Source organism: Hippoglossus hippoglossus, chromosome 9 (assembly GCF_009819705.1).
Source record: "Hippoglossus hippoglossus isolate fHipHip1 chromosome 9, fHipHip1.pri, whole genome shotgun sequence".
NCBI lineage: Eukaryota > Metazoa > Chordata > Actinopteri > Pleuronectiformes > Pleuronectidae > Hippoglossus > Hippoglossus hippoglossus.
The window spans coordinates 5906921-5924604 of NC_047159.1; the positions used below are offsets into that span (position 1 = coordinate 5906921).

General features: G+C 42.4%; 1 protein-coding gene across 1 annotated transcript in view; it reads left to right on the top strand.

Annotated features, from left to right (window-relative positions):
* aacs (acetoacetyl-CoA synthetase) overlaps positions 1-10798 on the top strand; it is a 41856-nt gene extending 31058 nt beyond the window's left edge. The window contains exons 12-19 of the mRNA XM_034596474.1: positions 2181-2245; positions 3662-3784; positions 7580-7693; positions 9095-9220; positions 9581-9650; positions 9989-10047; positions 10203-10405; positions 10502-10798. Coding sequence (XP_034452365.1) covers positions 2181-2245; positions 3662-3784; positions 7580-7693; positions 9095-9220; positions 9581-9650; positions 9989-10047; positions 10203-10405; positions 10502-10639 — 898 coding nt within the window. The 3' untranslated portion in view covers positions 10640-10798. The remainder of the gene's footprint in view (positions 1-2180; positions 2246-3661; positions 3785-7579; positions 7694-9094; positions 9221-9580; positions 9651-9988; positions 10048-10202; positions 10406-10501) is intronic.
* Positions 10799-17684: the final 6886 nt, after the last annotated feature.

Here is a 17684-nt window from a genome sequence, read left to right on the forward strand (position 1 = left end):
TCTCTGAACACGGAGAACAGATATAGATCCTATCTACCTACACATATTATACAAATATACGTCTACATACAATATATATCACACGCTTATTACATATATTATATTTCTCACCCTATAGTGGAGACTTAAGGACTTTTTAAAGTTAGAAATCAAATTGACAGAATGGCAGTCTACTAACTAAGTTTTCATAGTTTTCTTTTCTTTTTGATTGGTTAATATTTTTGTTATATCAACAAAATAAAAGACCATTAAAGCAGCATTGCAATTGTTTTATCTAAATATTCTCTCCAGACAGTTTGAAGCTTCATAGATAAAAGATAAAGATAAAACATTTTATTGCAGATTGTTGCATCACTGTGATAAAGCGACTTATCTGTCGCGTCTTTACTAAATTCACCAAAAATATGAATGAAACAACGTTCAAGTCTGGTTAATCCACATTATACACACATTAGATAGAAAATGACATAACATTTTGAGATAAGATCATTCAACAGGTGGAATGAGAGATAGTGTGAGGCATGCAGAGGCAGAATAGACCCAGAGCTGCGTGCATCATTCACTTTGCTCCATGTGAGATATTACTTCTTGGGACCTTTGACCCTTTCACTCATTGGAACGGCTTCATTCACCCTGTGAGCAGCCTGTATCAGCACAAATCGATGTGAGGCTCCGAGAGCAAATCACATCTCTCACCACAAACCAATTGCATGTTATTGACCAATCAAGCATTGGACAGTTGTTTTGTATCCCAGAGACAGATTCTTTTTCATATTTGACTGACGGACACGGTAACCATAGTGATAGGCGGCAAATTTATTGATTGAGTGTCAACAGAAATAACTGGAAAAGACGCAGACGGAGACAAACGCACCCATTCACAGAGGCAGACTTTAAAAGGCCCTTTGTTTTAAAATTAAAAGTGCAGGGGAACACTGAAGTGACGTTTTGTCACTTCTCGTCTTCCACATGTTGTCCATCTGTTGTCAGCTGTCAGGGTGACTTCCCCTCACAGAAGAAAGCACCTTCCCAAATCATTTCATTTCAGCGTTGTTGTGTGCACACATCCTGTCACTACACTCTCCATTTGAATTATTTCCTGGTGAAACATTGACAAAGGAGCCATTTTGTCCTCATGCTACACTGGCCATTATTGTGTTTGACTCTTTTTTCTGTTTGTTCGGTTGAAAGTCAATTTCCAATCAGTTTCTCCCTCTCTTCGTTTTCCTTATCTATCCACGGAGGGTTGACTGAGCACACAGGCAGTGTTTCAGCATCACGTTGCTCTACATTTACACAGTGACACAGTCTCCTGGGAACTTCCTGGTACAAGCAGGATACTGAGCAGCTCCACTGGAGCAGACGGGATTAAGGGCAAAGGCTCTTCAGTAACTGTTGTCCTTTTTCTTTTCTTTATACTTCTGCATTCAGCACACAGACAACTTCAAATTGTGCCTTGTCATGCATAGATTCAGGGCAACAAATGGAGCATTGCATCAGTTCCGAGTGATTTCTGGAGTCTCACTTGCATCAGCTCCTTCATTCAAGCTTCACCATCAGTGTCTCAACTGCTTTGCTACCAGTTGAATAATAACATCCCATCATATTCATACAGGTGTATACGATCTTTGTATCTGTCAGTATAGGCCAGTTACCATAGCATGAACCAAGATCTGATGTTGACATGTGTTTTTCCAAATTCTTCACTTTTACTCCGAGTTGCAAACTTCAGAATAAAAGCCTCTGAGACACCAAAGACTCAATAAACTGGACAGTATTTGAAATTTCTGGTTCAGATGTTGGGGAAGGTTTGTGTCATCCGGTTCGTCCATCCACCCATCTTCCTCCGTCTCTCAAAAATAAACAGATTGCCATGAAAATTGGCAACAACATTAAAACCACCCGGGAGGATGATTCATAAAGTTTTCTAATTGGGTTCCGTTGTTTATTCTTTCTGCTGTCACTGTGCAGAATACAGTACATGTATGTAGGAGGACTTTTACATCGGCTGTCATTGTTGGCAACACTGACGCAAATTCTGTCTCTTTTCCAAAGATAAAAGACAACAGCTTCATCTTATGGGTTCATTTTATTGTTGGAAAATAGAGATTCACAAATCCTTCATATTTATATTAAAAATACTCTTTGGTCTCATCAGTCTTTCTTTTCCTCTTCTCCAGCATCACCATCTTTGGCACCGGGGCCAAGTGGCTGTCTGTGCTGCAGGAGAAGAACCTGAAACCCGGTGAGTCATGGTCACAGACCCAATCGTGTACACACCTACGTGAGCGTGCAAGCAGACATCCAGAGACGCACATGGACGCACACAAATAACAAGCAGAAAGTCAGAGAGAGAAATGCATTCTCTCACACACACAGACACACACACAGACACACACACACACATCTCCTCTGTGGAACCTGAAACCATAAGAGCAGATGGACGCGATAATGATTATTAAAGTGATGCTGTTTGACTCTAAATGTCCTTTATGCCATTTACCGTGTGAATCAACAGTTTGCCCTGTGTTCTGCTGTTTGACACTGAATCCAATGGATAAAAGTGCTGTTAGGATAATTCATGTGAGTCATGGATAGGCCCGTCTAATTGCTTTTACTGTCACAGCTCTCCAGGGAGGGAACCAGGTCTCTGCACATAATCAGCGTTGTGCCAGTGCTTATTAGCCTTCCTGCTAACCTTCATACACGCCGCTCTCCCCTCAGTGTTTGTGTGACAGAAAATGCCTCGTTAGACGTGCACGCTCGAATTATTGCCGTGCTCTTTTGTAAAGGTACGTTCTGTGTTGCCACCGAACAAAGCACTTAGCAGGTTTTTTTTTAATTCTTAGGCTCCGATCCTTAATCGAGTGTAAATTTGATCCATCAAGCAAATTATTCCGATGGTATTTCAACTTCTGTACCTGGCTCACAGTAATGGCTGCGCACGACACACACACACACACACACGCATCTTGTAAATTAGTTAAACACATTCCCAGTTCTGTTCTTATATGAACACCCCCCCCCCCCGCAAAAAACCCCAACAACTTTGCTCTTTCCCTGTCTGTCTCTGTCTCTCTGCTGCTCCCCCATCAGTCAGCCAACCACTTGATCCAGTTGGCACTGTGTGTGTGCGTTTGGATGCTTATTAGAGAAAGCATGGCAGAGGGAGAGGTGTGTGTGTGTGTGTGTGTTTGTCTGTGTGTGTGTGTGTCTGCCTCCAGTGGACTGGGGAGGGTAGAGGGAGCTTCTTCACTGGCTGCCCCAGCGGAGAGGCCCTTTTCCCTCGGTTGACATTTGGACCAGGACACCTGGAGGCATGGTGGGGGGGTAGCAAAAGATCCCACTGTGTGTGTGTCTGTGTGTGTCTGTGCATCTGTGTGTCTGTGCGTGCGTGCGTGTTTATGGGATGAGGGTCGGTTGCTGGAAGCTTATTAGTTTGCAGGGTGTAATTGGCTTGTGGTGGTTTGGGCATGTGTGTGTCACAGAGTACGTGATTCGTATCCGACATATTTTGGCTTCATTTCTGGATTGTGAGAGAAAGTGGAAACATGTCGTTCATCTTTACATACAGTCTCTACCACATCTCTATAAAACCCATTTAATTCATCTTTCCTTTTGTGTATTCATCATTGTTTTCTTTTTTCTCTTTGTCCCTCAGCGGAAACACACAACCTCCAGTCGCTCCACACCATCCTGTCGACCGGATCTCCTCTCAAACCTCAGAGCTACGACTACGTCTACCGCTGCATCAAGAGCAACGTGCTGCTGGGCTCCATCTCAGGTGACTGAGCCATATCTTTCACAGAACATTTTCCAAACACTGTTTATGACTGACACAGTAAAATAGATTGTATAGAAATGCACATTTTCCTTGCCACCCACAACGCCAACACACCCACACACCCACACACTTGCACACAATTGCAGGGGCCCTCTCGGTCCATTGTAATGTTGACAGGGCCCTAGAATGCTATCTGCCTCTCAGTGCTTCCTGACACATTTAACATTTAGAAGACACAGTTGAAGACACACACACACACACACACACACACACACACACACACACACACACACACACACACACACACACACACACACACACACACACACACACACACACACAGAGCAGCGGCTTGGAGCATCACTCTTGCACATTGGCTGCACCAAAACAAAGGTAGCACAGCTGTAATGCACATAGCATTTAGCTTCAAATGCACTGTTACACACGCACAGTGACATGCATGTAGAAAAGACTGGACACAAACAAGGAAAGTTTGTTATGGTAATGACCAAACCTGTGTGTGACCTCTCCTCCACTCACTCTCCATTCACTTCTCACTCAACAGAGTGAAACACTCAATAGTTCACAGCAAGCTGAGTTTTAAAGCACTTGTGAATCATCATTTTGTAGCTTCAGTCAAGGGTTTAATGTTGAGCATCTTCAAACCACTAATGTGAAGCCTGAACACAAAACAAATCTAGTTGGAGGAGAAAATAGGTGATAACTACACAAACTGTCCAGTTATTACTGAAATACTCTGGTGAGGACAGTTCTATCATAAGTGAATGGAAGAGCGGCCAAAACCTTGTTTAACTCAAATTGTACTTAATAGGGTTTTATTGTTTTGAGACACATTTCTTTGAGTGTGTGTGTGTGTGTGTGTGTGTGTGTGTGTGTCAGTGTGTGTGTGTGTGTGTGTGTGTCAGTGTGTGTGTGTGTGTGTGTGTGTGTGTGTGTGTGTGTGTGTGTGTGTGTGTGTGTGTCAGTGTGTGTGTGTGTGTGTCAGTGTGTCAGAACAGCATATCCTGCCCCCGTCAGTTTCCTCCCTCTCACCAAGGGCACCAGCAGGTTGCAGCCCTGTTGGCTGCCAACCGCCCAAACCTTGACCCCCGAGGTTAACACGCTGCTTGTGTGTGTGTGTGTGTGTGTGTGTGTGTGTGTGTTCATTGGATTTACAGCATATGTGTGTGACTGGTGGCCACAGTGACATATGTGATGGGCCCATTTGCCGATTGCACCCTGTGTGATTGAGTCTCTGTGTAAACATGTCTGCAGACGTGTGCTCGAGTGGGAATATGTCTGTGTTTTAATCTTGTGTTTATTACAAATTACTTTTGTGTGTGTGTGCGTGTGTGTGTCTGTCTGTGTGTGTTATCCTGTCAGCAGGGATTTTTGACACCCGTTGTTTCCCATTGGGGGATTTTAACACTTTCACTGTTGGATTCCCCCCATTGTAATATACCTCCATCTGACTGCCCATATGTCAGCTCTCTCCTCCTCCTCTCCTCTCCTCTCCTCTCCTCTCCTCTCTCCTCTTCTCTCCTCTCCTCTCCTCTCCTCTCTTCTCTTCTCTTCTCTTCTCTTCTCTTCTTCTGAAAAAATAAAAGAACCCTTGTCTTTTTCCGTGTCGTTCCGTTCTCCGTGCCTTTGTGTGCCTGCCTGTGTTGAGCTGGTTGCCTTTTTGTCTCACTTGGTGATTTTGTTTGACCCCAGACTTTAGTTTAATAAAGTTTTAAAAATCTTGTTCCTCACCGCTCAGGTTGCTCTTAGAAACATGAGACCAGTGTGACAAGTTACCCTCTTGTGCATTCACACACACATGCACACTTAATGGCTGCTGATGGAAGGCATCTCAACAAGGCAACAGTGGCTTCAAATATACTTGTGTGTGTGCGTGCATGTGTGCGTGTGTGCGTGTGTGTGCGTGTGTGTGCGTGTGTGTGTGTGTGTGTGTGTGTGTGTGTGTGTGTACTCACCCATTAAAGTCGGCGTGATGATAAAATAATGCCTCCTCTTCCTGCTATAGGTGTGTGTGTGTGTGTGTGTGTGTTTAATCAGAAGACAAAGTTTCCACTTCCTCCTGGGAGCCAATTAAAGCTCAATGAAGAACCTGGCAAAGAGAGAAACAAGAGAGAGAACGAGTGTAAAGAACAGAAAGAAAAGCGCGAGGGAAGGAGGGAGCAGCGGAGGGGGAGAAAGCGGTTGAAAGGAAGCGAACAAGATGGATGGATGGAGTCTGTGATACACGGAGGGAGCGAAACGGGGAGATAGAGAAGGAACAATGGGAGGGGAGATGAATCGAACGCGTCAGAAATAGTAAATGATTGGAAGGTAGAAAGAGACGAATGGATATTGCAGCAGAGGAAGTGTGTGTGTGTGTGTGTGTGTGTGTGTGTGTGTGTGTGTGTGTGTGTGTGTGTGTGTGTGTGTGTGTGTGTGTGTGTGTGTGTGTGTGTGTGTGTGTGTGTGTGTGTGTGTGTGTGTGTGTGTGTGTGTGTGAGAGAGTGTGAGAGACAATTTTAGGAATGTGCTACAGCAGAGTAGAACTCCTATATGGGTCAATGGAGGTGGAGCAGGGCGCTAAATCTGCCACTTTGTGGCGCCTGAATACCAGATTGATACTGACACTAAGTTTAGTAATGTCTCTAGGTGTCACTGACATGTTGCTTGGAAACCAAACTCGGGTTCGCTCCTGTACATTGCAGTACAGTTAATTCCAGGTATTTTAACTTGAACTTAACAAAACAGGAAGTACATGTTTTCAGTTTCAGATGTATTTCTGTGGAACTCGGGACGTGAGGAACGTCAGGTGCTTTCTTATTTTGTCTGGACCTTCTGACTTTTCGTTTAATCCAAACAAAAATAACAGGCGTGAAAGATGCCTCCTGGACAACGTAGCAAAATGTAGTCCGCCCAAAAGAGACGTCTCGGTCCAGATCACACTGATCCCTTGTTCAGCTCGTTTGCAGTGTGAAAACCCTATTTTTGGATAGTTTGGGCCTTCAGACCCGTTGCAGGAATTTGAGACAGCATTAAACTATAGAAGAAAAAGAAATGGAAGTCTTACTGGTCCCTCCAGAAACAGAGTTGCCCGGGATTGAAGGATCGTTCTCAGTCTTTGCCTCTGAAGATATAAAGTTAGACAAACTATTGTTTTGACCACATGAACTCCCCTGGCAGATATGAAGCTCTGACATGATATCATATATATTTTATATATATCAGCACTGAAACACTTACCACCACCAAGGAGGTTATGTTTTCACCCCTGTCAGGCAAGATTACACAAAACATTGCAAGAAAAGACATTTTTCAACATTTTTCAACATTTTCCCAGAGAATGAATTATTGATCTAGTTGAAAAATCAGGTGTATTTAAGTGACTGATATCTATGAGCGTGTGAAATGTGGTCATTTGATTAGTTGGTTATCACGTTATTAGCCAACTGTTTCCTTTTAGCTCTTCTTTAGTCGTCTGCTAAGAAAAGTATGTGAGTGCCTGGTGCCAAAAAATAACCAGGAACTAATTGAAGCCAAACTGTCTGTAGAGCAGCAGAGTCAGGTGGTAATTCTCTGAGGGTTTGTCACTGCGAGGAACATATTTCACTTTACGTCTTTATGTGATTCACGGTCAGCATAAAATGTATCTAACTCAACATTCAGATTTCTTTTTTTCCTCTTTTTAAAATGAAAACTGCACACAATAACTTGAAGGGAGGTTTTTTATTTCCGTCTGTGAACCATCTAAATCTGTCCCTCGGTGTGTGACTGTTTTTCTCTCTCGTTTCTTTTCAGGCGGCACTGACATAGTGTCATGTTTCATGGGTCAGAACCCAACAGTTCCAGTGTATCGGGGCGAGATCCAAGCACGAAACCTCGGCATGCCTGTGGAAGCCTGGAGCCTTGATGGTGAGAGAGTGTGTGTGTGTGTGTTGTGAATTTCTTACAAATATGACACTGTTTGTTTTATTCCTCTGCGCCAGTGACAGCCAGCGGCCGGAGGCAGAATGTTCCCAGGTTGTTCGTCCAGTTCTTGTGAACTTGAATTTCTTCAAATTTGGTACAAATGTTCAGTTGGACTAAAGGAGGAACTGAACACGTTTTGGTATTGTGAACACATACCATCTCAGGATCACCTTGATTTCTTCAGTTTAGTGGTTGGAGCTCAAAGGTCAAGGTCATTGTGACCTCACAAAACCCTTTTTGGCCTTGTGAATGTGTAATCTTCTCAACACCTCGAGATAATACTTTCAAAATTGGCTCAAATATTCGCTTGGACCTTCAGATAAACTGATTGAATTTAGGTTGTCAAAGGTCAAGGTCACAGTGACCTCTCAATTCATGTGAATGGCCTCTTGAACATGACATCTCAAGTCTGCTTTTAGGGAATTTCTTCAAACTTTAACCAGTTGTCACTTGGACTCAAAGATGAACTGTAAAATGTCTTTGGTCAAAGGTCAAAAATCATGGTGGCCTCATATGTAGACTGAAGATGCTCTGGTTTCAGCCTGGTAATTGTAGTTGCTTTCTATTTAAACCAGAACGCTCTAGCTGTCATCAACAACAAAGTCCAGGAATCACACTGTGGTTTTTACAAATTTGCCGGTTGACGAGGGATCCAGAAAATATTAATGAGGAAAATTAATCACAAACACATTAAAGAACCCGCTAATGTGCCATTGAGCAAACTTTCCATCTGCTTCAGGAGCTGCTCGGTAGCCACCACAACAGGACTGTGGTTCTACTTGGTTGCTCCCATATGGGCATGTACCCGTATGTGTTGGCATGAATCTGAGCTGAAAAATTGTAATTAGTGAACTTTTCCTGGATAAATACAGGTAAACACTTTTTTTCATTAACAGTCCAAACAAAAAAATAGAGTGATTATTTTTTTCCCAACTTGCTGGGAGTCCTCAAAGCACCTCTATGTTTTCTCATTGATTTGAGTCCCTTGTTCCCCAGCTCCCAATCCCTGCTGCTGGCTGCACTGGCACGGCTCCACCACCTCACAGGAGAGTGGATTGAGGGATCATTTAAAGGCAGTTTTGTAGGAAGAGCACGGGATTGTTTTAGTTGGTCTCTAAGCCTATAACACCGTCCTGAGGGAGGAGGCGAGGGCTTTGTGAAACCTCACATTGAAGTGTATCAGGTTCTCTGAGTGTGGGACACATTACCTGGTGACTTTTTTTCTGTTTTTTATCTCAGAGTCATTTATACTGTTGGAGTGTGTGTTTTGTGTTGGATTTGTGTTCAGGTGTGTGTGTGTCAAACCTCTAACTTTGTTTCACTCCTCTGTGTGTGTGGGTACAGGTAAGCCTGTATGGGGAGAAAGCGGGGAGCTTGTCTGCCTGAAGCCGATCCCCTGTCAGCCAACACACTTCTGGAATGACGAGAATGGGAGCAAGTACCACAAAGCATACTTTTCTTCTTACCCTGGTAAGTACACAAACATCATGTAATTACACCCTCATATGCAGTACACATCAGAGTGCAGCTCGGGCGGCAATTTTCTGTCTGAACCCCATCGAGCCTGAGAGAAAATTAGCTGAGCCCAACCCAAACCTGACAAACACTATCATTTACCCACACTCTAGTACACATGTAGAAAAATCTACAATGATATAATGCAGCACCGTGCAATTGCCCTGTAATAATTATTACTCAAACCATACTTTTTTTTCCTACTTTTCTTCTACTGCAAACAATATTTTATTCTGTGTTGTGCATTTTTCCATGACCAATTTCCAGGAAAATTTAAAATGTTGTATTAATCTCAGTAATGCTCTTTCTCTTCAGGTGTATGGGCTCATGGAGATTACTGTAAGATCAACCCAAAGACAGGAGGCGTCGTGATGCTGGGCAGAAGGTCAGATATTCACTGTTCTAATCAGGGTGGAGTAGTGTGTGTTTTATAACTGTAGTTTAAAGTGATTCATTAATTAAGAGAGTTGGTGTATATATGTTTTATTGCACAGTATAATTTTGCTTTATAACACACACAAATATTCAGTTCTTTCAAGGTAAAGGGAGATGAACTGAACGCACAGAAAAAGAAACGTACTGAGACAAAATCCACAATGTTTTAGAACTGAATAAAGAGAGAATGAAAAACCAGCTCACAGAAACTGGATTACTTCCTGTGTGCTGCTGCATTGAAATGACAGACACTAGAGTTTTGAATGTTGAACTCGTGCTTTTCTGCAGCGACGGAACGCTGAACCCCAACGGAGTCCGATTTGGCAGCTCGGAGCTCTACAACATCGGTGAGTCTTGAACGTTGCAGCGGAGGAGGGTGACTCATGATGCTCTTTGTGTTGATGTCCCATTACCTATTTTTAAAGTTTGTTGAGCACCTCCTCTTCTCTCTTTGCCTCTCATCTGCTCTTCTCCTCTATTTTGTTTTATTCTCCTTTTGTAGTGGAAGCTTTTGAGGAAGTGTCAGACAGTCTGTGCGTTCCTCAGTACAGCGCAGACGGAGAAGAGCGAGTTATTTTGTTCTTGAAGATGGCTCCTGGAAAGCCCTTCTGTCCTGAGTTGGCGGCGAGGATTAGGGGAGCCATCAGAAAAGCTTTGTCTGCCCGACACGTCCCCGCGCTGCTGCTGGAGACCCGAGACATTCCTGTAAGAACACACTGCAAATCAGATAGGAGCAAACCTGTCAGATGATCACGGCTGTAAAAGGTTTGACTGGCAGCTCTTTTCTTCTCCCCTCTGCAGTACACCATCAGCGGGAAGAAGGTGGAGGTGGCTGTGAAGCAGGTGATCGCCGGCCGGGAGGTGGCGCAGAGAGGGGCTTTCTCCAACCCTGCTTCACTTGACCTTTACAAGAACATTCCTGAGCTGCAAAACTTCTAGAGCCGAGAGAACGACCTACGGAGAAGAACCACCCGACGAGACTTCAGCTTAGTTTTTAAATTATCTATTTGAATCTGCAGGTACAGGGAGACGTGCAAAGTGCAGTGAAAGGGTAGTTTACAAAGGAGCCCTGAGCATTTGTACAGGGAACTAAAACAACAACAAAAAATGTATGTCAAAGTGATTTGGTACAAATAATTTGTAAATATAATAATAATACGTTTGTAGTATCAGGCCGACGAGAGACTAAAACCATGAGGTGCACTGCTACAATCACAGGATCAAACAGCCGCTCCTTGTCTGTTGTGCAGTTAAATGTTGTCGTGGATTCAGCTTTTGGTTTTAATATAACGTAACTTAGCAGCACTTGTGAAAAAGCTCAAGCTCTGAAGCCACAGACGATGGAGTCGTGAAATTCAGCTCTAAGCGCTTTGCTTCGGCTCCACTCTCTGATTGTTGTCAGCCAGTGATGAACCTCAGAATATCTCTGTGTCGCCTGCTTTGACCTCGGTGATGGTTACTGAGTGGGTCCCAGGCATCTCCGCTCTGCAGACAACTACTGGGATCACCATCTCATCGTTATGTGTTTCTTTATTACATGTATATATGAATATGAATATATATTTTTGGGACTGTGAAACATGACAAATATGCATTTAAAGATGGTGACCTAAAACTGTTAGTTATTCACAGGTTCGAGTCCTAACATGCCACAAGATACAGAGTGTCCCAATTCAGGGGCCGCCCCCTGCCGAGGATGCGGTGTACGCAGCCCATGCAGGAGGCGGCCTCCCCGGGCTGTGCAGACTGCGACAGTCAGACTAAAAAGAAACGGTGTCGCCTACGGAGGGTTTCCGTAATTTGCGTTACCGCCTTATCCCGCCTTTATCGCTGTTGCCAATGCCGCGTAGTCCGCGAAGGTCAAACCGTAATATAATGATCTGGTCTACGGATGATTTCCGTAATTGTCAGATTATCTTGTCCCGCCCGACGAGAGTTTCAATGCCCCTTGTTTTTTTTAGCATGTGCACCATTAACTGTTTAGTTATATTGGAGCCTGGTAATTACAAGTGTAAGCTTTTTGAAAAAAAGTTCATCTCAAAAGTGCAAAGAATCGAGGGATAGGTTGGTGTCATCCACCAATTAGAGCCTTCTTTGCTTGGGGGGGGGGGGGGAGGGACGCATTCGTCTGCCGTGATGCAATCGGCGCCTGAATTGGGACACAAACGGAATTAGATTAAAACAACCAGAGATTCTACATAAACAAAGACTTACAGATAATTTAACCCAAACTGAAAACGTGTATTGACCTCTTGTGTATAACAAAATCAAATGTAACCGTCATCTCACTGTCCTCTTGATTCCATTTCAATCCGCCCAACACGTTGCAGCATGAAGGTTTAAATTTTTTTTGTGTGACCTGAAGTTCAGCAAATGTTCACCACAAAAGCCTGTATTTGTTAGTTCCTTATCAATGTTGTCATAACTCCCTTCAGACTGCAGCAGTTCAGCCTGGTTTTTGCTTTGTATAATGTGGGAATTATTTATTCAGTATTTTCTCATGATGTGTTACAAAAGCTAAAGGCCAGTTGATGCTGTTAAAGATGAACTGGAGTGGTTTTGTTCCTAAGACAGAGCAACGTGGGCTTTAAATAACGTTTATTTCCTGTTGGGATAGAAAGAAATAACCTGACCAGAATGTGGAAGAAATCCCAGGTTCAAATGTCAGAGAAGTGTTTGTACTAACACAGTAGTAGGATTTCCTTGTGTGTGTTTTTTTTAAAGGAGTTTTCTAAAGGTTTATGATTCAGTCTTTGTAGCTCGGTCGGGGTTATTTTAAAAGAAATGAATGTAAACAAATCAACTGGAAAACTCTGCAGTTCATTTTTAATGTCATGCTCACTGCTTAGATTAAAAGAAATGTCATCTTTTAAAGTGACCCTGTCAAGTTTCTGACCACTAGGGGTGCTATGGAGCAGTCTGAATCCCTCATACAGGGATGCGATACATATTCCTGCCATAGGTTTCAAGTTACTGATGTTTTTAGGTGTCAAGGAAACACACTTGTGGTGAGAAACAAACAGAACTTAAATTGTAGTAGGTCAGACGTCGACAGGGATCATAACTCGTAAACTGTACACTTTGCACTTTACTGCAGTATATGTGACATTGTTCATGGTGAAATCTGGTGAGACCTGGCAGATCTACGTTTCCGTTCTGTAGTATGCATGCAGGATTTTTTTTAATGTAGAAAATGTTTTAATTTACATGAATAAAACGAGTTTGCAAACATAATTCTGGGTGTTTTAAATGTATAAGAAGTGCTTTGTGTCTGACTCTCCTGTGTCCAGCTTTAGTAAATCTGCACATGTCGATCAACCTCCGTCAAGGATTGTTTTCATCAGTGTTTGTTGATTGTTTGCAGGTTTACACAAAATCAGAACTGTTCGTAGTTGGCGAGCGACTCACGTTAAAGTCGGCTTCTAGCAGTTGTCAGGCAGTGTTCATGTGTTTTTGGAGGCGTGAAGGCGGATGGGAGCAAGTGGGATGTAATGAAAGTGAAGCCTGCTCTTGCTTCATTTTCCAGGATCACCAACCCTAGTTTTAACAAAACTTTCTGCAGTTTTATGTTTGGGTCTAGTTTGAAGTTGACACAAGACATAAATCGGCGTGAACTCCTTCTGTACTTGCACATCTTGGCTGTATTAAGTTGCTTTTTCCTGGAGGAGGAGATTATGTTGCTTTTCCTGGTTAACAACTGTCGTCTACCAAAAAAATAAAACCAGTCTGAGAGCAAAAGCCTAAACAAACAGGGTGTGTTCCAAAACTCCAGCCTTTAACACCCGAGGGCAGATTTACAGCATCGGCATCAACATTGTTTCCTCTAAGATAAACCGAGAGCCCCTTTATCCCGGGGATGGAACCAGCACACAAGGGGTCTGTGCACAGGGGGGGTTTCAACAGTTATGCTTTTTTTTACAGACATTTTTTCGTTCCCTGCTCCTTCAACCATCTGCACCTTATAACTTACTATTATTAAATCTGCATTGATGCTACAGCTCACAGCTTGTGATGTCCTGAACGTCAGCATCCTGCTTTAAAATACAGAGCTGACACGCGGAGGAAATAACAGACGTGTGTGTGTTTGAGTAAACGTCTCAGTGTGTGCTTCTCTGTGTGTTTTTGACGAGTATATAGAAGCCAGTCTTTTTGACAGACGTCTACTTTTTTGAAATCGACTTGGCAGTTTTAAAACTCTCGGTAACCTTTACAAGTGTGAGAGCTCAGACCTGCCAGTCAGTCAAGCCTCAAAACACAACACAGAGGAAACACACAAAAACAGGGAAAAGTGAGACTTGGTGAGAGTCCAGTTCCTGAAGAGTCTCACTAATCTTGAGATCCTGTATATTTTATTTATTCCTGTACCTTCGCTCGTTCAGACACGAGGAACGCGAGATGTTTTGTCGGCATCCTGTCAGGCTGCAGGAGAGAAAGACTTGAAAGATTCACCAGATTCTCAAACAATAATCATCTGATGAACATGAGTGATACGAGCCCTGCGGTCCCTCCTGAGGGGCCGTCTGCTGTCGTATGATGCATCCCAGTTGTCTCCTAACAGAACACATCACACACCACAAAATGACTTTGTTAACAGCTTGATTGTAGACTCTGTACTTACAGGGGGTTGGCGGTTAATTCGCTCTCGGTGCAATCCAATTAAAATGTAAATTAAAACTGCACAGACTAATGACATACAGTTTATTTTTTAGTTATTTAGTTATAAACTGAACTGTGGTGCTCTCATAAAAGTTTGCCTTCCACACCGAGGGAAATGAAACATTCAAAGGGCCAGATTGGACTTTGAGTGATTCCCCTCGAAAGTGCCAGATTTAAAACATGGTGGTTTGGATGGATTACACACGAGCGAGAAAGATCCCGAACATAGTGTCCACATGTTCCTGAACTTTTGTTTTCTTCAGTCGGTCTGTTATCTTTTCAAACATGGCCAAGAGAAATTCATTTCAGGGCTGATAATTTGGTTAGAACTGACGCCTCGCGGGCGTAAAGTTCCTGGTTCAAATCCCAGTTTGGTTGGACTCTCTGTGTTGGGTTTGCATGTTCTTGTTTGTGTTTGCGTGGGTCTTCCAGATACTCCAGCTTCCACCCAACGTCTAGATAGATAGAAACTTACTTAATTTATTCCCAGAAACAAATTAAGTTATGATAGTCAGGTATATAAAAATATAGTAAAATACACAAAAAGAGAAAAGAAACTACACAAAGTGCGGTGGGTGCAATGTACACTCTTAAGATACGACAGAATGAGTGATGAAATAACTAAGAAAGTCCTGATACTGGTGTGTAAAGAATAGTGGTGATAACATACTGTTTAAATTATAATAATGCTTCATACTATTAATAATGTACAGTGAAAGGGTTATAAAAATAACAGTATAATATTACGATAGTTATAGCAGTAATAGTACAGTGCCAGCTTCCTGGTGGCTGGCTGCAGTATAGCTCATAAACCCTGCCTCCTCCATGTTAGTGGATGGGGACATGGATGAACCTTGAAAAGTGAAATTAGGCTGCAAATGCATTTTTTCTCAAAGATAGGTTCTGTCATTTTAGTTATGGCTCTTATCGCACAGATGTGATTCTTTAGATACAGTCTATGTTTTACACAACTTTGAATTAGCCTGACCATAGTGTCTTTGTTACATTACTACTAACTATTATAGTAGGATCCTAAAGCAGCTTCTCCAGTGCTTATAAAAAAAACCAAAAAGCATCAGAGGAATCATATTCCCGTCGTCTGCTGATATTCAAGTTTGGATGAGTTCGTCACCCACTCCACATTTATCCTTCAACTCGGAAGTTGGAAATCTTCCTCCTCCCCCAGATGTTTTATTGCTCTTTTCTTTTGTTCCCTCTCTTCCACGTCCCCAATTATCCTCAGGTGACAGTGTGTTCACCGGAGCCCGTTCCCTCCTTCACAGCCCTTCACAGGGAAAGAGGTTCCCAAAGAGACTTTCTCCTGAAAGGGTGATCACAACATCAATAAAGAGCCTCCACTTCTGTGCAGACGTCTCGTCGTCGGCAGGAATGCTGCAGACAGGTTTAATCCTCAAGTGAAAATGAAGCACGTCACCTGCTCGCTGTCGTATGTAAATCTAAGGGATGGGGAGAAGCCTCTATTTTAGTCCGGTTAAAGAAAACACCACGGGGAGTTCAGGAGAGAGGGAGAGAGATATTTAGTCTACATGGTTTTAGGTAGATAGGGAGGGGATTCTGTAACTGAGGATCCACGCAGACAGGGAGGAGAAGGAACCTCTTGATGTGCTGGCATATTGGATATGAGGTAACTCCCAGCACGTGATGGACGGGGTTTCCTTCTAACCACGATGAGGGCAGGCTCACGCCCAAGCTGTCACATACACACACATGTCATTTCTGTCGATGTATTTAAGGTTAAACTGAAGACCCACATATTCTCTCAGGCTTTTCACCGTCACCTTTCATCCTATTTATTCTAGTAGTGCAGGGTCAGTTCCAAACCGGCCTGTGGTGATGCTGGTTGTGGTTTTCTTGTAACCACAAGAATCTTTTATTTTGAAAAAGAAAAAAAGGAAAATAGGAGTATAGTTGATTGTTTCAATTTCTTCCGACATTGATTTGTGTGCACTTTAATTTTTACTTTGCCAATAAACAGTTGCAACTGTGCAAATTAGACACTAAAGCCAATAATGTGACTAACGTTTGGACGCATGTGCTGATTATGTAAGACTGATTGTGTTTGTGAGCGTATTTAAGGGATAGAAAACCAAAGCCAGAGGGAGTTGTTACCTCCAGATATAGATTCATGTTTTCAGTAGATATTCAGTGATCAAAATAAAGTGACGTTAACAACCAATCTGCCTCGTGTTTCCTTTCCTTTCCAATTTGATCCTCACAGGAGAACCCTGGCTCTCATTTCATATTCACTGTCAACGATTTGTTTGAGATAACTACGTCTCTCTCCCCCGCTCCTGTCTTTGTAATAGTAATTCTCTCAAATCCCCCTCAAGCAAATGAATTTCAATTGGTTTTATGTGGTCATTCAGCTGAGTATGACACGAGGAGCAGCTAAATGGAAAAGCGTCTCTGCTGAGACTTGTGCTTGTGTAGAGTCGCCCAAATTGAGATGAGCAAATTGCTCCTGACCATTTCCTGATTCCTCTATCGCCGCAGAGGGAGACGAGGTTCGTGTGTCTCATGGAAAAGGCAATTGTGACTTTATAAACCATTAAAACTGTGATGTAGCAGAATGTAAAATGTATTTGACACATATTATCTGGGAAAGTATCATAATTTAACTGCATTGAACAACTGGTGCAGCTTCTCAAACCAGCTTCAATGGGTCTATGTATCACTGCTGATGATAGGTTTATATGTATGTGTGTGTGTGTGTGTGTATATATACATGATACGTGTAAGAAATAATTTATACTGTATATGCTTCGTTATGTCTAATTAGTTCTTGATTCTGACTAATTTGTCTTTTTACTTGATTATTGTCTGATGATTTGGTGAATTCAAATTTTATTTGTGTGTTTTTCATGTTTATTTTTTGTATATTTGCCAAATCATTTTGTATTTATTTGTTTGGTTCATTTTTATTTTTTATTTAAGTTAACAGGCCTTTTTGTATAAACCTGTGGCTTCATGGCCCTTTTCATCACATATAGTTTGATTTAAATTAATAGTATTATGCTGTTGTATGTGTTGCTAATACAATCTAACTGTCACTCTAACCACCAGACCTCTTGAAATAATAACAAATAATAATAATTGAAATATATTACACAAAACATATTTATAATTAAAAGATATTTTGGACAAAGTAATTCCATATGAAGTCTTGTTTTCTCGAAAAGTGCAGAATCTCCCTGTGCAGTGGAAATGAGCTGTGATGAATTCGCAGTTGCCCTGTTTTCTAAGGTCGCTCCACATCTGACTTTGATAAGGTGTCGACCTCAAACTGCTCAGAAGCAACAGCTCAAGA